Source organism: Acomys russatus, chromosome 25 (assembly GCF_903995435.1).
Source record: "Acomys russatus chromosome 25, mAcoRus1.1, whole genome shotgun sequence".
Lineage (NCBI taxonomy): Eukaryota > Metazoa > Chordata > Mammalia > Rodentia > Muridae > Acomys > Acomys russatus.
The window spans coordinates 40,028,065-40,052,708 of NC_067161.1; the positions used below are offsets into that span (position 1 = coordinate 40,028,065).

At 48.7% G+C, this 24,644-nt stretch overlaps 2 protein-coding genes across 3 annotated transcripts; one reads left to right on the plus strand and one right to left on the minus strand.

The window, feature by feature from the left end:
* The first annotated feature begins 284 nt into the window (after window positions 1–284).
* Window positions 285–2,859, plus strand: C25H1orf35 (chromosome 25 C1orf35 homolog). The gene is made up of 7 exons (XM_051167876.1): window positions 285–632; window positions 783–828; window positions 924–1,006; window positions 1,083–1,155; window positions 1,264–1,349; window positions 2,413–2,544; window positions 2,650–2,859. Exons 1-7 carry the CDS (start codon window positions 388–390, stop codon window positions 2,765–2,767), a joined length of 783 nt encoding a protein of 260 aa, XP_051023833.1. The 5' UTR covers window positions 285–387; the 3' UTR covers window positions 2,768–2,859.
* Window positions 2,860–3,935: 1,076 nt separating this feature from the next.
* Window positions 3,936–22,717, minus strand: Arf1 (ADP ribosylation factor 1). Of its 2 annotated transcripts, none has more exons than XM_051168442.1 (5): window positions 22,580–22,717; window positions 5,864–6,047; window positions 5,668–5,778; window positions 5,349–5,473; window positions 3,936–5,223 (listed from the first exon to the last, which is right to left on the minus strand). In XM_051168442.1, exons 2-5 carry the CDS (start codon window positions 6,009–6,011, stop codon window positions 5,062–5,064), a joined length of 546 nt encoding a protein of 181 aa, XP_051024399.1. In that variant the 5' UTR covers window positions 6,012–6,047; window positions 22,580–22,717; the 3' UTR covers window positions 3,936–5,061. The 2 variants fall into 2 exon arrangements, with proteins under 2 accessions (XP_051024399.1, XP_051024400.1); XM_051168443.1 differs by lacking the exon at window positions 22,580–22,717 and adding an exon at window positions 22,289–22,450.
* Window positions 22,718–24,644: the final 1,927 nt, after the last annotated feature.

Below are 24,644 nucleotides of genomic sequence, written 5' to 3' on the forward strand. Positions count from 1 at the left end.
TTCAGCAGTGACCTGGGACCCCAGTCCTTTAGAGTTAGCACACCTTTCCAGGAGGCAAGGCACCAAGCAAATGCCCCGCGGGGCGCGACCCTGGCCCCTCCAGGTGTCGCCAAGGTTTGGTGGCGTTTCAGTCCACCCAGGATCCTAACACCAGTGTTTGCGTAATGGGATGAAAGTTGCGCCCGTTGGGTGAATCACTGAACGCCCTCTGGACAGAGGGACCTTGGCTGAGGCGGCACTAGAAACTCAGCGCGCAGGCGTACAGGCACGTTGTGAGAGGCGCAGGCGCGCGCGAGTGACGTCACGGCAAGCGTCCGGAGGCCAAGTGGTGGGGAGCCCGACGTTCAGGGCCGCGGGTCCTGGAGGCTGTGCTGTGGCTCCGGCGCCATGTTCGGCTCCAGTCGCGGCGGTGTGCGTGGCGGGCAGGACCAGTTCAATTGGGAGGATGTAAAGACTGACAAGCAGAGGGAGAACTACCTGGGCAACTCTCTGATGGCGCCAGTAGGCCGCTGGCAAAAGGGCCGCGACCTCACCTGGTACGCGAAGGACCGCGCGCCGTGTACCGGCCCGAGCCGTGAGGAAGAGCTGGCGGCCGTGCGCGAGGCGGAGCGTGAGGCGCTGCTGGCCGCACTGTAAGAGCCTGGGCTGCGGGGCGACTGCCAGCACCGGGGGCGGGCTCTGGGTGGCCCTGCGGCGGGGCTGGATGTGGGCGGGGCGGCGGGGGGGGGGGTGGGAGGCGACTGAGGCGCATGCCCCTTGACGAGCTCTCCCGCCCCTCGCAGCGGTTACAAGAACGTGAGGAAGCAGCCCACCGGCCTGAGCAAGGAGGTGAGTCTGAGGTGCGGGTTCTGGGTCCGCAGAGCGGGTGGGCGGGCGTGTGTCTGTGCCGGCCTAGAACCTCCTGCCTTCCCCCGCTCCCGCAGGACTTCGTGGAGATCTGCAAACGGGAAGGAGGCGACCCCGAGGAGAAGGGCGTGGACCGGCTTCTAGGCCTGGGCAGCGCCAGGTGCAGCAGGTTGGGGAGTGGGGGGCAGGACTGGGTGGTGGTCCAGAACTGTCCTCAAATGCTCTGTCCCCTGCAGTGGCTCCGCGGGCCGTGTGGCGCTATCCCGAGAAGATAAAGAGGCTGCCAAGCTTGGGCTGTCAGTGTTCACGGTAAACCCTTTCAGCCCCAATGCACAGCATCCTAGAGCTTGGGGGGTCTGAGGACATGAGGGCGGGACTCCCTGGCTGTCCCTCACCACAGCTACGCTTCTCATACAGCACCACCGCGTGGACAACGAAGGCCCAAGCACTGCCCCATCTGCTACCAAGAAGAAGCCTCGCGCTGAGGACAAGGTCGAACTGGAGTAAGTTGAGTCTGACTTCCTAGTCTACCTATGTGTGTTTCTTGAGTGCACAAGTACATGTATGTGTGTGTGTGTACCCGTGCGCTGATGAGTCTCTTACAGGCATGATATGTGAGCTGTGCCAGGTGTGCTTGGGGGTAATGAAGAGAGTACACACAGGAGAGACTAGGTGTCCAGGCCTTTAGGTGTCTCTACTCATAGACAGGGCTGTTGAGTGCCAAGTCTTTCTATTGAAGGCCAAGCACAGCCTTAGCTCTCTTACTTTAAGTAGGTGGGCCTCCACCTCCAGGCTGGATGTGCCTACCTATCCACAAGCTCAGGATTCTCGGTAGCTGCCATAGGTGACCCAGCAGGGTGCTGGGTGCAACAGGAAGGTGCCACTCAGGACCATAATACTGGCCAGTTTGGTGGGGGATGGAGCAGTTAAAAGTGTGAGGCAAAAGCCGGGCGGTGGTGGGGCACACCTTTAATCGCAGCACTTGGGAGGCAGAGGCAGGTGGATCGCTGTGAGTTTGAGGCCAGGCCTGGTCTACAAAGTGAGTTGAGAACAGCCAAGGCTACACAGAGAAGCCCTGTCTCTTTTAAAAAAAAAAAAAAGTGTTAGGCTAGGGTGGTACACACAACTCTAATCCCAGCACTTGGTAGACAAAGGCAGGCTGAACTTTCAAAGTTCCCACTAGCTGGTTCTAGGCCTTGGTATTTAGCTGGTTACTTCTACTTTTGTCAACTCAACTTAGTACTTAAGTAAAAGCGTGAGTCGGAAGCTTGGCAAGCCTGCAGTGAGAACATGTCTCCAAAACAAAACAACTAAGAATTTTTTAAAAAGAGAGGGCCCATTCAGGTTGGCAACATTCCAGTATTCAGCCTTGTGGATGTGGAGCCTAGTATTAAATTCATTTACTACTATACATTCACAATGCGTAGACATCATCAGTGCTCAGTTCTGTGGTATAAACCCTGCAGGCCCTATCCTACCTTGCCCTGCCCTGGTGAGACTACCCTACTACTTCAGCTGGCATTTTCCAGTCCTGCAGGCCTAGACCCTTTGTATTCCCTCTTGCAGTGCAGAGAGCCATAAGAAAAGCAAGAAAGAAAAGAAGAAAAAGAAAAAGAAACACAAGAAACACAAGAAGAAGAAAGACAAAGAACACAAGAGGGAGGCAGACAGCTACTCGTCATCTCCCTCTCCTGCCCGGTAGGTGAAGTCCAACTCTACCTTGGGGCACTAAGGAAGTAGGGGGCAAAGCTAACCAGACCCGATGGGATACTTGCAAGTGTCTGGTTGTCCTTGTCTTCCTAGGCCCAGACGCCAGAGACATTCTGACTTCTCCCCCTGCTCTAAGAGGAAGCGGGAACATAGCCAGGACAATGGAAGGAGCCCACCCCGCAGACGACAAGACAGAGGCTCTGATGACTGAGAATGTGGCTAGACCAGAGGACACCAGAGTCCTGGTTGCCCTGAGCTGAGACCCTGCCCACCACTGAGCTCTAGGGGCTCTATAAAGAGGGCTTCCAGCCCTTCCCTACTTGCCCAACTAAGCAGCTCATCCCTATCTGGGCTAAGGCAGGTGGCTGTTCCCTGGTAAGATCCTGAGCCAAGCTTGCTGGACCTTGGGATCTATCTTGCCATTTGGAAGCAACTTATGAGGCAACTGCTCCAGGTTGTACAGGAGTGGGTCCTGAGTGACCAGAGGCTAGTGGTTCTGTGAGGGTAGTGCCCTTGCCTTGCCCCCATGCCAAGGAAGATATAATTGCCCAGGAGACTAAGGCCAGACTCCTGTCTCTGCTGCCACAGTCCAAGCCCTTGAGGTTCAGGAGTGTGTGTGTACATCTGATTACTTCTACTTTTTGTATCAACCCACTTTGTACTTAAGTAAATGTATTTTAAAAGTAGAGCGTATCATCTTAATGAGGGGCAGGTTAGGCTGGGAGCCTATGGCCCCAGCTCCAGGCCTCCATCCAGCAGGCTGGGGGAGGGGCCCCCACCCCGCCCCCACACTGGGTCTAGGGACCAGAATCCCATCCTTAGGCTGCCTTACAACCATTCAGGTGGCCAAGGTGTTCAAACACAACTTTTGTTGATCTGAATGCATACGTAGCCAGATAACTTTAGGGCCTGTGGGCAGACAGTAGAAATCAGGCTGGATTCCAAACAGCAAGTTGTTCTGATTGTAAAAGCTATTATGTTGGGAGTGTGCTCTTTGGCAGACTCCTAAGACTCAAGTTGTTGCTTCTTTGATGACCTGTGCCCTGCAGGTGGCCACCTAAGCATGAGAGAGTTATCTAAGACACCACCTCAAGGGGGTGAAGGTCAGTCTTTAGGCAGGGGCCCATTCAAAAGGATAGTAGACTTTGGATGTAGTGGTCACGCCTACCCAGTGATATGTACCCCAAGGCTGTCTGCCTATTGAAGGGACAGGAGGCATACCTAGGTTGTCATAAAAATTAAAAAAAAAGCACCCCAAGGCTAGCAGTTGCTCTGAGACACAAGGGGAGCCAAGATACCCAGGCCTCACTAATTTCTACCAGGACTTGAAGGGCTCTCAGGAGGCAGCCTGGCAGTACTGACAGTGATACACAAGCCCATCAAATAGTTAAGAGACTTTATTCTAATAGCTATAATTACAGTGCTTGTCGAAATGAAAACTGAAAACAAGTATACAAAACAGTTGATTACTAATTGTGTATTGAAAGCAGTAAGAGGTTCCACGACACCAAATAAACCAGTTCTGAGATTTCCCCAAGATAAATTTAACAGCTCCAGCTTCTTCAGTGTTTATCAAAATACAAAAGAAAAAAGTAGAGGTCGTCTTTCGATGGCAAATCGGACCCTTGCAGGCTGAGGGAGGAAGCTACTTCACACATGGAGATGGGGGTGCTCCAGGATGTGGGTCTGTAGTGGACCGACCCTCCCAGCTTGCACGCGCTCCTGCTGGTGAGACCCAGGCCTCCTGCCAGCGCGTCCAAGTGGGCCCAAGAGTAAGCTGGGTGTGCAGGCTGCCATCTGGCCCGGCCACACACCAAGTACAAGCCGGGCCCTGCATCCCACAATGGCTCCCAGCCTACCCCTAGGTGACCATGTGAGCACAAGTACAAGCACAATGCTATGGAATGCAGGTGACCCAAAGACAGGCGAGTCACGGGGGCTCTACTGTGACCATGCAGCGGATGGTGGTTTGTTCGTCATCACCTTCTCTCCTGTTCCCACAGGGAAACAGGTGATCTGATGGACTAGCATTCAGGCCGTAACTGCAAAACCTACACTAGGCATAGTCTCCGTTCTGTGTGTTCAAGTGTTCTTGTACTGTATTTTTAACTATTTAAAAAAATGCACTGAGTCTGGGTTAAAAACCAACCACCAAATGGATACCAACACCAGTCTACAGCCCAATGGCTCCCGGAGGCCAGGTGCCCCTACACCCAAATCCCTTCTCAGTACTGACAGTGAGTTGATTCTCTTTTTACAATAAAAAAGCTAAGTAATATTGCATAGGAGTACCAGAAACTGCCTCAGTGGAAACAGAAACTATTTACATTAAATAAAAACCTGGCTGCAGGCTGCGTCTGCACATGTACAGCACGGTGCGATGCACACTGTGACCAACCCATGGAGACAGCTTCTGGCACTCAGGACCACAGAGTCGCACGTTTGCCACATGAGAGGAAAGCGGAGGGCGGAGAAGAGGAAGTGAGGGGGAGGGAGGGGTCTGGTTCACTTCTGGTTCCGGAGCTGATTGGACAGCCAGTCTAGTCCTTCATAGAGCCCGTCCCCGCTGGTGGCACAGGTGGCCTGAATGTACCAGTTCCTGTGGCGTAGAGAGTGCAGCCCCAGCTTGTCTGTGATTTCAGCCGCATTCATGGCATTTGGGAGGTCCTGAGGGAAAGGAGGAATCAGTGGCAGATACCGCAAGCAGCCAGTCACCCTGGGCAACCTCTCACCCACTCTCTCTCTCCCCTGACACAGGTTCTCCTTCAGGGAAGGAGCTTTCTGGTTCCTACCTGCTTGTTGGCAAACACCAAGAGAACAGCATCCCGGAGCTCATCTTCAGCTAGCATCCTCATGAGCTCTTCACGGGCCTCATTCACACGCTCTCTGTCATTGCTGTCCACTACGAAGATCAAGCCTGAAACATGGCCACATTGCTGCACACACTGAACATTCCCCACCTCATCAACCCACAGGTGCTAGTAGATCCAATCCTCCCACTGGCCATGTGTGGCATCATGCCCCAAACTAGCAAAACGACAAGGTTCAGTGAGCTAGGTGCATCCCTCTGAGGCAAAGGAAGAAGCCACAGGACAAGGACTGGCTCCTCACCTTGGGTGTTCTGGAAGTAGTGGCGCCACAGTGGCCGGATCTTGTCCTGGCCGCCCACATCCCACACGGTGAAGCTGATGTTCTTGTATTCAACAGTCTCCACGTTGAAACCTGGGGGCAGAGTTACAGATGAGGGCCCTCTGTACTCTGAAACCCCAACCCCAAACCCCACCCTGGCCATGGCCCAGCTTCTCACCAATGGTGGGAATGGTGGTCACAATTTCTCCCAGCTTCAGTTTGTACAGAATTGTTGTCTTCCCTGCAGCATCCAGGCCCACCATGAGAATGCGCATTTCTTTTTTGCCAAAAAGGCCCTTGAAGAGGTTTGCAAAGATATTCCCCATGCTTGTGGACAGGTGGATGTGATACTGGCCAAAGACCTGGGGGAGACAGTGGTACCACTCCTGTTATGTGCTGTCAGTGTGGGCACTGTGGCAGGTCAGACACCTACCTAGGAGTCCCCTGCACCAAGCCTTCTCATATCCCTCCTGAAATCCCATGGAGGAGGGGAGACAATTCAATCCTAGATCCCAGCCGGCAGAAAAAGCACCCTGCCCACTCCTTAGGCTCCCCAAGGCCACACAACAGTTTAGGAAGGCAGATGCCAAAACAACTCCTTACCTCCCAAGTCTATTCAACCTATCAGGATGCAGGCACATCTAACTACAGCCATGTACAACTCACTCAGGAGCTGGCATGTTCATTCTCTAAAGAGTGCTTTGAAGAGACACAGGAGGCCTCTTAAAGCCCAACAGAGCTCTTCACAAGATCAGAAAGACCCACCTTACATCTCTATCCTTGCTTCAAAATACCCACAAATTGCAACCCAAGAGATGGTCACACTCTAGGCTCAATACTATAAGCCAAATGCTCCACCACGCCCTGGTGGCAGCAAGACAAGCCCACAAAAACTGTGGTGTCATCTCTCTAGGCAGAAACTGTCAGCCAGGTCATGGAAAACAGTGTTCTATCCATTTCTAGGAGCCCAAACAGTAAACAGCTGGCAGCACTTTCCTTAAAAATCTATACATAAGGATGCTGCGATCTATGAGGATAGGCACGTGTGAGGATGTGTTTCTACAAGGACATATACATGCTTGGTAAGGCAGAACAAAAACGCTAGGCAATTAGCCAGCACCAATTTCCCAGGCCTATTAGATGTTAAGGGCATCTAGAAAGGACAGCTAGCCTTCCCAGGCTCTGGTGCCTTGGTCTCCATGTGGTGGCCACTTTGATTCTTCACTTGTTTTTTATCCACATGGATTTTGCTGCTTTTTTGAATGCTCATTGTTAGCTCCTAATAGGCAAATAGAAGGCATGGAGCCTTCAGAAAGAGTTGTCTGTACAAAGCTGCTTTCCCACAGAAAAAACGATGCCAGGCGTGGTGGTGCACGCCTTTAATCCCAGCACTTGGGAGGCAGAGGCAGGCGGGTAGCTCTGGGTGCGATGCCGGCCTGGTCTACAAAGTGAGTCCAGGACAGCCAACATAACACAGAGAAGCCCTGTCTTGAAAAAAAACAAAACAAAAAACACAAGGTGTCACTATATATATATAGAGAGAGTCCCTTTGTGCTGCCATAACACAACACCACAAACTGGGCAACTTAGCAACAACAGATAAGGTGGATATCCCAAACCATGGTCTGGCAGGTAGATGTCTGGCTCTAAGATGTGGCCTTGAGCTGTATCCTCCAGGAGAGGAATGCCATGATCTCATGCGGTGAAGTGAGTGTGAACCTATTTTCAAAGTCCTTCGCATGATGGCCCTTACCCATTCTTCTCCTTTTTTTTTGGGGGGGGGGGAGGTGTTTTTCAAGACAGGGTTTCTCTGTCTAACAGCCTTAGCTGTTCTGGACTCACTTTGTAGGCCAGGCTAGCCTCAAACTTACATCAATCCACCTGCCTCTGCCTCGCGAGTGCTGGACCTACCTGTCCAGCTGATATGCTGCCCCTATGTCCCTGTTAGGGCCACCACAGTGCCCCTTCACACCATCTAGTACCCCCTAGACAATGTTTTTAGGTAATGTAATCAAAAAGTTATACAGTATTGTGTTTATCAGATGAACATTCTATAGTCCTAAAAATTACTGCCCTAAGGGGAATAAAAATACTAGGGTAGAGAGAAAAGGGGAGGGAGATATGGAGGATCCACGTCCTGCTCTTCACCTTTTTATCAGCTAAGACAAAGAGAGCAATAATGGTACTTTTACCACTCAGGGTCTTCTACTTCATTATTGTTTGGAGACAGGGTTTCTCTGAGTACCCCTGGCTGTCCTGGACTCCCTTTGTATAGACCAGGCTGGCCCTAAACCCAGAGATCCACCTCCTTCTGCATCTGGATGCTAAGGAGTGCACCGCCACTTCACTCCTCAGGATGCTCCCAGAAGGATGCAGGGATGGGTAGAACAGTATGGAGACCAAGGCACCAAATTCCAATCAACGGGAACACACTGGAGTTCCTGAGACACTCATCATGGATAGGATCCAGCTGCTAGTGCCTTCAAGACGGAGATTTAGGAGCATCTCAGAATGTCCCAGAAGATATGAGCTCAAAAGCTCCACCTCTCTTTAAAAGCCTCTAACAAAGATTTGGACAAGCAAAAGCAACATTTTTTTTTTTTTAATTGTAAGCAAGCCAAAACAGGAGACAGAGACTACTTAAAAGAAAAGGGCTGGAGAGATAGCTCAGTGGTTTAAGAGCACTGTCTGCTCTTCCAGAAGTCCTGAGTTCAATTCCCAGCAACCACATGGTGCTTCATAGCCATCTATAATGAGGTCTGGTGCCCTCCTCTGATGTACATGTATATTTAATAAATAAACAAATCTTTAAAAAATAATGAAAAGCCACCACCACACAAAACAAAACACAGGGTAGGGAAGGAGCTCAGGTGGCAGAGTGCCAGCCTAACATTTATGAAGCCCTGAATTCAATCCCCAACACCACATAGACAGGGTATGGTATGCATGCTTGTAAACCCAGCACTAGGGAGGTAGAGGTAGAAAGAGCAGTTCTGCCTCAGCTACTTAGCAATTGTGAGGCCAATCAAAGCTACAAGAGACCCCAGCTCAAAAATAAAAACAGTGAGAGATATGGTAGCCCATGCCTTTAATCCCACCATCCAGGAGTCAGAGGTAGGTAGCTATGAGTTACCTACCAGCCTGGTCTACAAAGTAAGTTTCCAGTTCATCTGGAGACATAGTAAGACCAAGTCACAAATAACAATAAAACCCTCCAAAGCCTGCATGTAGTATCAATACAGATGTCCACCACAGGATATTGGAACAAAGGAAAATGAGAGATACAAAAAAGTTCAAAATGGCCGGGCGTAGTGGTGCTCGCCTTTAATCCCAGCACTTGGGAGGCAGAGACAGGTGGATCGCTGTGAGTTCCACGCCAGCCTGGTATACAAAGCAAGTCCTGGACAGCCAAGACTAACACAGAGAAACCCTGCGGCTCCGAGAAAGCAAGAGTAAGAAAAATATAAACACAAGAGGATGACAGAAAGTATAAAGCTAATCTGGAATACGTAGTGAGACTGTCAAAGAAAAAGAGGGAAGAAATCTACAGGTTGAGTCATGCCTGTAATCCCAGCACTAGAGAGGCTGAGGCTGGCAGACTCTACCCTGAACTAGTGTGAGACCTTGCCTTAGAAAAACTAAAAAGCAAAACCAATGACCAAAAAAAAAAAGATTGGGGGCGGGTGGAGAAGACAAGTGCCAGGCATGGTGGCCTTTAATTCCAGTACTTGGGAGGCAGAGGCAGGCAGAACTCTGCGAGTTCAAAGCCAGCCTAGTCTACAAAATGAGTCAAGATGGGTGGATCTGGGCCCAGCCAAGGACAATACATGTAGCAAACTTCAACCCCCTACCCAGATCTAGCCAATGGACAGAACATTCTTCACAGTTGAGTGGAGAGTGGGGTCTGACTTTCACACGAACTCTGGTGCCCTGTATTTGACCACATCCCCTGGATGGGGAGACCTGGTGGCACTCAGAGGAAGGATAGCTGGCTACCAAGAAGAGACTTGATACCCGATGACCATATACGGGGGAGGGGGTCCCCCTCAGTCACAGTCATAGGGGAGGGGAGTAAGGGGAAAATGGAAGGGAGGGAGGAATGGGAGGATATAAGGGATGGGATAATAATTGAGATGTAATATGAATAAATTAATAAAATATATTTTAAAATAAAATAAGCTTAAGAGAGAGAGAGAGAGGTAGGTGTGTGTGTGTGTGTGTGTGTGTGTGTGTGTGTGTGTGTGTGTGTGTGTCCAGGACAGCCAAAGGCTACATAGAGAAACCCTGTCTCAAACAAAACAAAACAACCTCCCCCCACCCTGAAAGAAAGAAAGAAAAAAAAAAGACAAGACAGGAGAAGAGAGTGGAAAGAAGGCAGATGGACAGGACAGATTGACAAGACTAACTACAGAGAGGAGACTCTGAACTAGGCAGGAGGATCACATGCTCTAAGAGCCTTTGCCAAAACACTGTGTGACAATGACAGTGCAGTGCTGGTGGGAGGAAGACTCTCAGGCAACACTCTTTAAAAATTCTGAGATTATGGTTCTCAACCTTTAATTCCTACCAATTACAGATAGCAAAGAACAGCTTCAGCATGGGAAGGCATCCCATGAGGATCCAAACCAGGCAAAAGGGAGCCTAAGATGAATTAGGAAGGGAGTCACTAGATGCCACAGAGAAGGGAGCACTCCATTCAGCTGTCTCTACCATGAGGTCTGGCGGTGCTGGGGAACTGGGAAAGCAAATAAGTACAGGAAGAAAATCCAAGGAGGCAGCACACAACTCACATTAAACAAGAACACCCAACAGAAGCAGGTGGCTTCAGTTGTCCATGAAAAAAATTCTACTTTCCTTCCAAATCAACACATCACAACTAGGTATCAACGGAGAAACAAAAGGGATCCACCAGTGGTGACCAGGGTGCCAACCGGATTGGTGAGGCAAAGGGGGCATAAGATAGAGCTTTTGTTTTGTTTTGTTTTCTGAGGCAAGCCTTTTCGGTGTAGCCTTTACTTTGTAGACCAGGCTGGCCTCTGACTTAGAGTAACCTGCCTACCGCTGCCTCCTAAGTCCTAAGCCACCACATCTAGCTAAGACAGCTCTGTATGTTCAGGTACTGTGTAGAAACCAACAGTTCCTATTTTATGTGGAAATGTTCATCTATGATCCCAGCACATGTAAGGTTGAAGCCGAAGTTCAAGATAATTAATACTTGGCTATAAATAAAGGGCTCAAGGACAGTCTGAACTACAAGAGACCCAGTTGCAAAAAGAAAAGCATCCCCTTCCAAGAAAAAACAAAACAAAAAAATCCAGAGAACAGAGGTTCCCCCCTCAGGCCCCTACAGGAGCAGACACTCACTCTGAATAACTGTCTAGTGGCAGGGACATCGGCTAAATTTGACTTCATAGCCGCCTCACTGTCCATGACTACTGGTGATCCAGTGCTGCTTCTTGCATGCCATCGGGCATGGCCCACAGCTTCATGTGCTAGGCCTACCCCGCCTTCTATGAAGGGCCATGAGAACCACAGTGAACATTTTATTTCTTTTTCAACAAGAATCACCAAAGGGAGCAGTCATACAATTCAATGATGAGCTTCAGGTTTAAGATATTCAAGAATACCCCAGCCGGGCGTGGTGGTGCACACCTTTAATCTCAGCACTCCGGAGGCAGAGGCAGGTGGATCGCTGTGAGTTCCAGGCCAAGGCTACACAGACCCTGTCTCAAAACAAACAAACAAAAAAACAAAAACAAACAACAACAACAAAAAAAACCAGACAAACAAACAAAGATATTCAAGAATATAAGCATGTAGATCCACCCTGCTGTTCACACAGGCAGGCACAATAGGCACTTCTGCATTGGCATTCTCAGTGTTCTTATGGGGCCCCATCTACTGTTTCTAGAACAGACCCAAACCCAAGACAGCCTCCACAGAGAAAAGCCAAATGGCTACATGGGCCAATCACTACCAAGAGGTCTGAGCACAGGCCCTGACTGTATGATGCCCAACCAAATTGCTGTCACCTTACCTCTACAACCCCACACACAAACCAAACCTGCTTTTCAGGTTCCTCTGCATTCTCATTAGCAGGCAGTGAAAACAGACTTCCCAGAGAGCCTCAGGCTGGCTGATTCTGCCTCCCAAACCACCAGGAGTGCCTCAGGCAAAAGGACCCACAATCAAGTTGGATGAAGTCAAGAAAGTTCATTTTGGGGGAGAGGACAATGGTTGAAGCAGCCTCTCCTCTTACAACTACATTCCCTACACTGCCCTCTGTCAGTAGCAGGACCTTCCTGGCCTCTTGAGTAAAGGTGAGAAAACACAGCTGAGCCTGAGTCCACACCTATTCCACAGTGATGAATGAATGTAACCAGACTAGTTCAGCAGATCACAATAGGAACCTGACCAGCAGCCAGGAGGGCCCACCATCCTTCCACAAGCCTCAGAACACCCAAGCACAAGCCAGACAGACAATCTTCTCTAAATCAGACTGTGCAGGTTTGTCATTTTTCTCCATGATTACAATTCTGAAAGGATCCCAGTAGGAAGAGACATTTTCTGCTCTGGGCTGCAGACTCAACAAAATGTTCTGTCTTGAATAAGACCCACACTTACTACCTGGATGGAAATTTAGTGACACTGGCTCAGTGGATTAAGAGTACTTGCTGCCCTTCCAGGACACCAGCTCCATTCCCAGCATCCACACGGCAGCTCACAGCCGTCCTTAACTCCAGTTCCAGGAGATGTGGAGCCCTCTTCTGGCCTCTACAGACATTGCATGCACATGACACAGACAAAAACACCAATACATACTGGGTTTTTTGGGGGGTGGGGTGGGGGGAGAGGGGTAGGATCTTTCACTGAACTTGGAGCTCACTAATTCAGCTGGAATGGCTTACTCAGAAAGTACTAGGGATCCTCCTGCCTCTGCCTTCCCAGTTCTGGGGTGGGGGTAGGGGAGGTAAGGGAGGGAGAGGGAAAGGGGAATGAATATGAGAATGTGAAGGGGGTTGAGGTTCTCATGCTTGTGCAACAAGCATTTTACTGACTGAGCAAACTCATTTTCTCTCTTTTACTTTAAGACACAGTCACTACAGTATAAAATAAATCACATGTATTTAGCCAGGCATGGTGGCATATGTCTCTTAAGTCCCAGTACCTGGGAATCAGAAGCAGGTGCATCTATGTGAGTTCAAGGCCAGCCTGCTTTATATAGTAAGTTCCGGACAGCCAGAGCGACATAACGAGATCCTGCCTCATGAACAAATTTCTTTTTTTTCTTTAAAGATTTATTTATTATGCATATACATCTGCAGGCCAGAAGGCGGCACCAGACCTCATTATAGATGGTTGTGAGCCACCATGTGGTTGCTGGGAATTGAACTCAGGACCTTTGGAAGAGCAGGCAGTGCTCTCAACCTCTGAGCCATCTCTCTAGCCCCTCATGAACAAATTTCAACCACATATATTAATAACGTATAATCTTGCCAGGCATGGTGGCGCAAGCCTTTAATCCCAGCACTGGGGAGGCAGAGGCAGGCAGAGCACTGTGAGTTCGAGGCTAGCCTGGTCCACAACGCTAGTCCAGGAGAGCCAGAGCTACACAGAGAAACCGGGTTCAAAGTGTATAATCTCAGCTATCACATAAAGAAAATTGCCAAATCTTTTTGAAACTTTTCTGAAAGAACTTCAACACAATATAGAACACTGACACAATCAGATACAAAAAAGCCTGAATACAGGGTGTCTGTAACTTAACTTTTTTTTTAAGAGTAATGTGCAACGTGGCCACATGCTGACCTCTGCACACACTGCTTTTTGTACATCAACAGGGATTGAGTCTGTCCCCAATGCCTCAGATCTTCACATGCCCCTCAGATAAACATTCCAGGCTTCTAGGTCTGGTATGTTCATGCAATCCAAGTACTGCTCTACATTTTGTCATTACTTCATAAAAGTTGTTTAAGAGGAAAACTGAATGTGCTGATACTAGGCACTCCTGTAAGGGCAAAACCATGACTCAATCAGCATGTTCCAGGACAGGAGCTGGAACACATGCCTGCTCTGCACACTGCCTCCCCAAAGCTTCTTAAGGGCAGGGAAAACCCGCCAGGTCTGATGTGTAGGTGGGGTGATGAGTGAAACTGAAGTCAGATTGTTCTTTGCAAACTTAAGGTAAACCCCCGCCCCATCAATGTGTATACCTACACTCAAGTAAAACTCTTGAGCTCAGCTCTTGAATTACCATAAGTAGAATGCTGAATCCTGCCTTGTATGGTTTCTCCCTTTATTTTTAAGGTTACCATGTTTTAACATTAACTACCATGAAATTTATGTCACCAGCTAAGCATGGTACACGCCTTCAATCCCAGCACTCAGGGAGGCAGAGGCAGGTGGATCGCTGAGTTCAAGGCCAGCCTAGTCTACAAAGTGAGTCCAGGACAGCCAAGGTGACACAGAGAAACCTCGTCTTGAAAAACCAAGAAAAGTGGGGGAGGAGGGGGAAGTCACCAAACACATTCAGCCACATTAACTCTGTATCAGCAGCTCTAAGCAAATACCAACTGGCCTGTCACATGACCTGTAACTAGAACTACAATAAGGAATTCATAAAACACAATTTTTGGGGCTTTGGTTTCTGTGTAGCCACCTTGGCTGTCCTGGAACTCACTGCTATTTGTTAGGCTCTGCCTCTGAGGCCTGGATTAAAGGCATGCACCACCATGCCCGGCCAATTTTTGGGACTTTTCAAGGCTTCAGTGGGGAAAACGCTTGCCACATTGTCTGTGCAAATGTTCTTGTAGCAGATACCTGTTGTTCTGTGTCTTGTCTTCCTCTTAGTAACAGAATCCTGACTTGTAATTGGAGTCAGGGCTTCTAGAATAAAGCACACATTTTTTGGAGTTTCCTGAAGCACTGTATACCCACAGCACCAACAGAATCCACATCCAAACACAGGGGTTGTCAGCCTGTGGGTCTCGACCATTTTAGGGGGTTGTGTATCAGAAATGCTACATATCAAATATTTACATTAAGATTCATGGCAGTACCAAAATTAGTTTTGAAGTAGCAATGAAATCATTTTATGGCTGCTTGTCACAACATGAGGAGTGAGTGATATTAAAGGGTCAAAGCATTAGGTAAGTTGACAACAACTGCCCTAACACATAATATAGCTATCATACTTCTATTTTGGCAGGAAATACAGAAAAAGCTACTTATCTTGCTGGAAAAACTCCAAAACTATAGATCTGGGATTGGAACCAGTAGCAGAGCATTAGGTTTGTTCCCCAAAACCACAGGTAAAGCAAAACAAGAACACAAACACGCATCAACCAGAAGCACATCTAAAATGGTGGAACGCACAGTAGAAGGACAACACGCCCCCCCCTCCCCCCCAGTCAGGGCACAAGGCTCAGCGCAGCACTCTCTAGTGACTCTGTAGCCACGGTTCTGAGTAGCAGCCTTCATACCTTGCCTACTCAACATGACAGCAAGACTGCCAATCTAGCATCAGCCTGGCGCTTCTAAGGAAGACTCTATCTTGCCTCTTTGTAAGGCCTGATTGGCTGTATCCCCGAGACCTTTACTCCTCACTCCATCTTTCTTGAGCATGTGGATAGAGCATGCATTTGGATAGAAGACAATACCAGCTGGCTATAGACAGGTGCGTGCAACTTATTTTGGTCACAGAATGGAACTGAGGGGAAATGACCCAAGATCATACCCCAATCTCCCACCTTCAGATCTACATACATGCTTACTTACATGCATGCCCTCTAACCACTGAGGCTCCTGCTGAAGTAATGAGGCTGAACCTCAGGGTGGCTGTGGCTTCCCCATGGCACCCTGCTCCACTGTTCTTTACAGAGAGCAGAGTAAGCACAAACCCAACCCAAGTTACACCCACATTAAACACCACCATCCCTGGGCTCAGGAGGGGCAGAAGAGCCTGGAAGAGCATTAATTTCTGTTGCAAGGCAAACCAAAGTAATATAGCTTATCTATTATTTTTTGTTTGTTTTTTGAGACAGGGTTTCTCTGTGTAGCCTGGAACTCACAGTGATCCTCCTACCTCTGCCTTCCCAGTGGTGGGATCAAAGGCAAGCACCACCACGCCCAGCTTGCCATCTTATCTCTTTTTGAGCTTCCCCCCTAGGACACTATGGAATAAACATAAACACACACACACACACACACACACACACACACACACACACGAGGAGGGAGGGGGTGGGAGAGGGAGAGGGAGGGAGAAAGGAGGTGATGGGGAGGGAAGGAGGGAGCCAAGGAACCTGGATCTGGCTTCCCAGAAGCCCTTTTCACAGTGAAGAAAAAGGGAACTAGAACAACCAACAACTGTTAGTTCATGGTGCTTTCATAAAATAAGCTCTTCCTCAAACCAGTGATAGTAAGCAGTGTACTCTTCTACTGAAACTCAACTTTAACGCTGTGCTCAGCCATACTTTAGACAAGAGGCAGATAGCCACTCGGGTGCTTAGACTTCTGCTATCATGATGGCTCAGATCTGTCAAGAGTTCTAGCACTCCAAAGAATGAGGCAGAATAACTGTCCTGAGTTCAGGGCCAGCCTGGGCTATAGTTTGAGACTGTCTCATGACAACAAAACAAGGGGCTAGAGATGGTTCCGCTGTTAAGTACTGTTATTGACGAGAGCCAGAGTTCAATTCCCAGAACTTATATCAGGCTGCTTACAACTGTAATACAGTTCCAGAACAATCCCATAGGCTGTCTCCTTGAACATCTGCACCACTTTCATATCCACATAGAGACACACACAATTTAAAAAATAAAAAATACTAATAACATATTTTTATTTCAAAAAAAATAAAAATCTTATTTCTACTTTCCGGAACTTCCATTCTGAGGGCAGGGAGTGCCCTGCCCCATTCTTTTGAAAACTTGTTCTTCAGGAGGAAACAGAAGAGTAAAGTGTACAGGAAGACTGAGTTGTCACTAGCTTTGGTGCAGTCTTGCCCCACCCTGCTGGAGCCAGGCAAACACACAGAAGGACAAAGACTGAACCCCCAAGTCCACTGTCTTCGCTGAGCCAGGCACCACAGGCCACACAACACACACCCCTACTTACCCATCATCCTGGTATCAGAAAGGCTTCCTTTAAAACTCTCTAAAAGCCCTGAGTTTTCAGAAGCCTCTTCTCATGTGCCCATCACCCAGAGCACTCTCTAGCACTGCCCCTGTTCTCTGGGTAAGACTTCTCCATGGGTCCATACCTAGCTTTTCCACCAAAATCTCCCTCCTTCCCAAATTTCCACCCACTTCTTTAGACTCAAACCATGGAGACTTGCTGCCACCACCCCCAACTACACTCCAAAAACTGAATTAATCATATACAAAGTAGTACCTGTGATGTTAGGACCCTCGCGTATAGGAGCTACCAGAATTGCCTGGTGCCCACCACACCCTTTAGCCCACTAAGTCGGCCACCTGGAAAAGAAGCCAACAGACAATCTGACATTTGCACAGGACTGAAAATCCTCATGCGTCTACCCCAAAAATGATAGCACAGGGACACAAAGGGAAGTAACTTCTATTGAAACTGCCTTTATGATAGGCCCAGCCACTCAGATGACAAAGGGAGGTGTCTACTGAGGCATTAAATGCCAACCACAGCAATCCTGCCACCTCAAAGAAGTAACTTTTCCCCTGGAAACAGAGGACAACTTTTTGTAAGGTGCTGAAGAGAACAAAATGCACTATCCTTGACTTACAAGGTAGTTAAAGCTGGGTTCCTGGAAGACTTGGAAAATCTGTTAACATTATGCCAAAGAAAAACTTTATCTTTCTGTGATCAAGCTTAGGCTATCACAGAGGGATTTTCCATCTACATGAAAACCACACAAGTGGCTAAGTGCCAGACATATTGCCTACCTACCTGACAGAGCCAGCAGGGTTCCCACAGATTTCAAAATACCCTTTCTGAGGACTGCAAAGCTGTTCCAGGGACTAGAGCTACCCTCTCTTTATTCCTACCCTCCCACACTTCTCCTGAAAGATTTCCAATCTCAAGCCCTTGTGTTAATTGTCCTGGGCTTCTTTCTTTCTTTTTTTCCCCCTTCCTTTCTTTCTTTCTCAATACAGGGTTTCTCTGTGTAGCCTTGGCTGTTCTGGACTCAGTTTGTACCCTAAGCTGGCCTTGACCTCACAGTGATCGGCCTGCCTCTGCCTCCCAAGAGCTGGTATTTGTCCTAGGCTTCTAAGAAGCCTCTGGTTCCTCCCTTAAACTTGCCAATCTTTTTCTATGATATATCTGCAAAAATGTCAGGTAACATTTCTGCCTCCTTGGATGGGCCTCAGTGCCTGCCCACATCATCTGTAGGATGGTTAAAATGAACGCTCCAATAGCATGTATTGACAAGTAGCTTTGTGCCCAATGCTAAGTAAGGCTGTCCACCTTCATCTTCTTCCACTAGGCCCCTTACAGATGACTCCTTATCAGGAGAAAGCAATGTTTTTTTCAAAAATTAAAAAGGTCTATCAAGGCTTCTGGGATTAAAAAAAAGCAGCACACACCTGCAGAGAGGCTAATCTCAATGGCTGTCAGGAAAAACCTACAGAGCCAATAAGCAATATTGCCCTGTTTTAAACTATGCAAAAGTGTGCTCTGTGTGAACATTCCTACATCTGTAACACCTGGAGACTCAGGGCTGCACAGATCTGAGAACTGAAGGTGAAGCTATGGCATAAAGGAAGCAGGTATTCCTCAATCTACCCTGAGAACAGCCAGCTCTAAGCACTTTTCAGTCAATCACCTCAGTTACGTCCAAAGTCTGATATGATTTTGACAGAAGAGGAATTTTAAAAGCTGAAAACAATGCCAAGCAAAATTTTACCACCAAACTCAGTGGGAGATTGAGTATTTTCGATATAAGCTGTTGGATTCAAACGAGTAAGAAATGAATTCTTTGTTTTGTTGAGACAGGATTTCACTGTGTTATCTTGGCTGTCCTGGACTCACTTTGTAGACCAGGCTGGCCTCGAACTCACAGCAATCTGCCTGCCTCTGCCTCCCAAGTGCTGGGATTAAAGGTGTGCACCACCACGCCCAGAAGTGCATTCTTATCTATAGAAGAACAGCAAGCTTCAGAGGAATACTAGCACTTCAGGCCAGTTAGATCTGCCTTCATTCTCATTCTTCAGCAATGAGTCTCACTAAATCTAGAAACCTTTTCTTGGCCTGTGGCTTGCACCTAAACCATACCAACAAAAATTAAAAAACAAACAAACAAACAACAACAACAAAGCTCATTAGAGGACCCCCAGAGGCTCTAGGCCACAACCTTTCCAATTTAAGCATACAGTATTACAAAAATATTTTGACAACTGATACTGACAAAAAACAAGAGCCTTTTGGAAAGAACTTGTTTGCCCTTTAACAGGTGTACTTTATAGATTCCGAGAAAGACAGCTTTCTAATTCTATCACACACTTCTAGGCTCCTGAAATGTGCAGTAGTGATGACCAAGTCCCACTCACTCATGCTATACAGCAGCGATTCTCAGATCCTCAGTATTATGTGGAGGTCTTGGCTACCTGACTTTAGTCACTGCCAACTGCTCTCTGTAAAATATGCCCGCCTACCATGGGGGCACACACCTGTAATCCCAGCAGGATGTAATCTCCAAAGGCTGAGGCAGGAGGATCTCAAGTTTAGGATAAACCTGTACTACACAGTGAAACCCTTCCTGATGAAAAGCACCAATAAAACATTGGCCCATCTTCCTATTTTCTGTCAATTCCCCTCTTATCACTTAAAACTTTCCCTATTATCAGGGCCTACTGTGAGTACCACTATTCTTAATGTACTGGCTGCTGACAGGCTGCCAAGCCCTGTTACCACTGTCGAGTTAAAAATCAGGAAACAGGATCAGATAAGAATGTTATGGAGGTTGGGCCCTAATCAGTCTCACCACTTTTTTCTATCTGTAGCAGGACAGGGTGGCAGAACTCGTGTGAATATCTAAAAAGTCCTCCTGGAAATAACGTGCTTGGATATGCCTTCACTAACAAGGTTTCCAGCTAATTTGGCCACTTGACCCACCTGAGAAGGCTGTTACCTTTCAGGCATTGACAAGCCTCACACGCTTTCTTACTTATAGTCTGCATCATACTCAATATTGGACACAAACCTCCGGGTTTAATGAGGATTCCCAATATATACCCCCAAGCTATCTTTAACTTTTCAGTAGGCACTATGAAATATTTTTCAATAGTAAATACAGAACACACACAAAAAGATGCTCTTGCTTAATGTCAGATCTCAACTCAAAGGAATTTTTATGTTTCTCTCCTCAACATCTCTTAACAGTTTCATAAATATCAAAAGTCAAAGGGAATCACAAAAGCCAACAGGGACAGACCATGAATGACATAGCAACCTAGAGCAGGCTGGGGTCTGATGGGCTCCTCAGTGCAAATGACATAGCCCTTGTGATTAATTTTATTTTTTAAATTTATTTATTTATTGTATATGAGTGCTTTATCTGAAGAAGAGGGCATCAGATCACATTATAGATGGTTGTGAGGCACCATGTGGCTGCTGGGAATTGAACTTAGGACCTCTGGAAGAGCAGGCAGCGCTCTTAACCACTGAGCCATCTCTCCAGCCCTTGTGATTAATTTTAAATCTGCGCATTCAGAGCCAGGAGATGGTAGCTTACATCTTTAATCCCAACACTTGGGAGGCAGATCTCTGAGTTCGAGGTCAGCCAAGTCTCCAGAGGGAGTTCCAAGACAGCCAAAGCTACACACAGAAACCTGTCTCTGGGGAGGAAAAGTAAAAATCTGCATCTCAAAGTAACATTGACCCAAAATTCTCACACTATTGTAACAAGTTATTGTATGAACCTGCACAACAAGTTTTTTCTCTTGGTTAGGCTGCCTCACATTGGGTCACCAGAGCAACTGCTGGTCTAATATATCTTCATCTTTAAAAAAAGGTATATTTTAAATCCTGTCTGTCTGGTCCTGGGCAGAGGCAACAGCCCAATGGAGGAAAGATTCTGGACATCCTCTCTACAAGGTATTATTGTGCAGGAGGCATAGTGGGCATCTCAGCTACAGGACTTACAATCAGAACTGTGTGTGAGAGGCACAGAACTAGTTAGTGTTACTCTCCTTTCAGGATGAGTAGACTCAGTATGAGTCAGCTGTTATTCACACTGTCTTAAACCTTGTTGTGTGCAGCGCTGGAGATCCAAACCAAGACTTCATGCAGGCTAGAAAAGCACTCTACCCCTGGCACTTTTTGAAGTAGCAATACTGTACATCTGCCTCACAAGCAAGAGAACAATGTGGTCCAGTGACTCAGACTCATTTTCAAACCTAAGGGGCATTGACAGACATTCCAATAAGCAAACCTTTATGCCAAGGAGACAATGTAGCTCCAACAGTGTAGTTCACACATCTCCAACTGGCCCCTACACCACACAACCCTCAATTCTGGAGAAACAGAGAAACCTTGTAGTATTACTGTGCATCAAACCTTACAGTCTAGACTATTTCTGACTACTGCTGAAAGCAGCAAAGGTAAGGACATTACAGGCAGTCACCCACGCCAGACACTGTAGAGACTGGTTATGACAGAGAAGGGACATGGGGCCAGCACACAAAGCACCACGGAATCTCAGTAGTCTTCTGTCTCACAGACACGGCAGAAAACACCAGAATCAGTCTGCAGGAAAAACTGCTGACCACTAGTTGTGAAACAAGAACTACAACGGACTACTCCAACATGGGTTGTGGCATCAACTACTGGGCTCTCCAGTGACTTCTGGGACCAAATGCAGGAGACCCTTTTCTAGCAAAGCAGCCACTCGCTGTTTGGATGGGGAGATTTTGTTGTGAGCCGATTCCCTATCATTTACTGTATGTAGCTAGAATTAGCTACATACTATGACATGGTACGACCACCCTGATCACAGAATTGTGCACCTGCAGACTGCTCAGAGGCGGGGGTGGGGGTGGGGATGGGGATAGGGGGGTGGGAGCAGGTTGTTCCATGGGCAGGTTACAGATTTCCCAATTCAGAAGGGTCTTTTTAGCCCACCCAAAAGAGCATCAAGGGAGTCAGCCAAGAGGTGAAACAAGGCTCAGTCAACCTCCCCCGGAAGCCAAAAGGCTCTTGAGTGCAGACCCCAATTAAGATCTCACCGGGGAAATGCGGAGCCCAAATCACGGCTCACTGGGGATCAGAGTGGGCACTCTGGGATACCCAAGCCTATGCGCTTGTTAAATCCCAACACCTGGCTCAACAGTCCAGGGGCCCTAGGCACCTGTCCCTTTCCCTTCTCCTTCCTACAACTCCGGTCCTCCGGTCCGACAGGAACCGGATTCGAGACACAGAGGAGGAAGACCTCGCCATCCGAGTGACCTTGACGCCGTCTCAGGGCCACCCGAGCCTCAGTTTCCCCAGCCCCAAGGCCCGTGCTGTATCTGAAGCTGCCGGCTGGCCCTTCTAGAAGGCCGACCCCGTACCCCTGAAGCCCTGCTCCCCACCACTGGGCTCCGGGCCGTAGAGCCTAGGAGAGGCGCAGAGAGGAACAGCAGGAAACCTGGCTTCCTGGAGGAGAGCCGGCGTCCTGGCTGGACTTCCGGGCTGCGGCCGCGGCGGGCGGCCAGGCGTAAGGGCCGTGGAGTGGGGGAGGGCCAAGCGGCCGTGGGCGACGCGGGACTTGGGGGTGCCCCGATTCTCTGTCCGGCCTGCCGCCAGGCCCACTGAGCACAGACTCCTGCCCAGTCAGCGAGACTCGGCCCTTAGCAGTCGCAGCCTACCGCCTCTCGACGCCCACGATGACCAGCCCGTGGCCTCCCCAGCTTTGGCCTTAGCGCGCCCCGCACCTCACCTCCGCGGCGGCTGCTCCCAGCCAGGCGTTGGTTTCGCTCCCACAAGATGGCGGCGCTGACGGCAGCCACGTCAGCGCCTGCCGCGGGGCACGCTGGGGGAAAGGGGCGGGCCTTCCTGAGGCCCCGCCCCCACGTGGATAGCGCTTGCGCGTCTGCACCAAGTAGCCCTCACGGGGCGGAGCCGAAGTCGCTCTGCTTCCGGATCGCGGCCCAGGCTAGCACACCGGCTCCCGGGACTAGAATGCGCAAGGGTGTGGTGTGTAGGTTTCCGTGTCCGTCGACGCGTGCGCACGCGCGCTTTCCTGCCGAATTCCAGCCCATTCCGCGGATGCGGGGGTTGAGGCCATTAAGCGTTCTAGAGCGCCAAGGTCAGAGTGGGAAGGTCGTATTAGCAGTAATGGGATGTGATGTCCCTCGCAGAGGACTTCAGGGTCTCTGATAATTCCAGCTAGACCTGGCTACTGAAAAGAATGATGTGACTGACTGGTGGCCAAAGCCGCAAGAGGCGAGGGCCAAGTGTCAGACACGCACTTGGACCTGTGTGTACTCAGAGCTTACCGAGAGGACCTGCTTGGCATAGCACTGCCAGAGAGGGTACTCTGGGTTACCCCTGATGGGGTGGCCTCCTTCAGAGTACAGGGTACAGGTGAGAAGAAGGAACCAGTTACATCCCCATGCAGGAATCAGGCCCAGGCTCTTCTCACCCTGCCCAGTTCATCCACTCCATATGCTTTTGTGAGGAGTCCTACAGGCAGAGATGTTGAGGGATGGGGACGGGTGGAATGGGGTTCTTTTGAGCCTAGAACGTTATCTATTAAGTTGGCAGGAGGCAGTTCTGTTACCTGTGCCTACTTCAGCCACTGTTGTGTCCAGGCACAGGGTGCAAGATATTTTCATTGTGATTTGGGGTCTGAGACCAATAGGACTTTCTTTCTCCCCGGAGTTGTTGGTCCTGAGCCTGCTTTTTGTTTTGTTTTGAGACAAGGTTTCTCTGTCGCTGCCTTGGTTGGTCTGGACTCTTTGTAGACCAGGCTGGCCTTGAACTCACAGTGATCCGCCTGCCTCTGTCTCCGGAGTGCTGGGATTAAAGGTGCGAGCCACCATGCCTGGCTTAAATGCCATTTCTGTAAACTTCTGTGGGGGGACCTGCCTGCTCTCTCCCACCCTCAATACACAGCAAATGTTCATGCAACCCCTTGGGTGGCGCCGCCTCTTCACACCCTGGAGAAATGGCAGGACATACCCAGAGGCCTGTGAGTCCAGCTATGAAAGACGCCCATCTAGCCACTTTACAGATGAGGAGACAAAGATGGGGTGCCCAGGAAAACTGCAAGTTACCAGTCAAGAACCAAATTCTCTTTCTGTTCCTAAAAGGACAAAATTGTGACAAAATAGAGTCAGGGTGGTAGTTATTACGTTTATCCTAGGGAGACCACTGCAGGCTGTAGTTGTGCCCCCAAAAGTTACTCTGTAACCTATAAACAATTATTTGTGTTAGTTCAAAATGTAAGCAGCCACCTGGCAGTGGTACATGCCTGTAATCCCAGCACTCAGGGAGGCAGAGGCAAACAAGAGGTGATTTCACAGCCAGCCTGGTCTACAAAGCATCCCCAGGATAGCCAAGGCTACACAGAGAAGTCCTGTCTTTAAAAACCAAAAATATAGCTGGGTGTGGTGGCTCACGCCTTTAATCCCAGCACTCCGGAGGCAGAGACAGGCGTATGGCTGTGAGTTCAAGGCCAGCCTGGTCTACAAAAGTGAGTCCAGGAAGGCCACCAAGGCTAAATTAAACAGCCATCACAGATGTTTAATAATATGTAATGGATGATAACTTTGAAGTAGACCTTACTTTTAAAACCTAGACAGGCTCTCCCTACCTCCCAGGTCAGGTTAATCCTCCAGTGAAATTTTCATATTGCACATGAACTTTGGGTGTTAAGCTGTATATTCACTTGAATGTATATGTTTATTTTATGTTTGTGAGTGCCTATAAATATGTATGTATACCTGTATACCACATGGGTGCCTGGTGCTCAAAGATGCCAGAAGATGGGGTCAGATCCA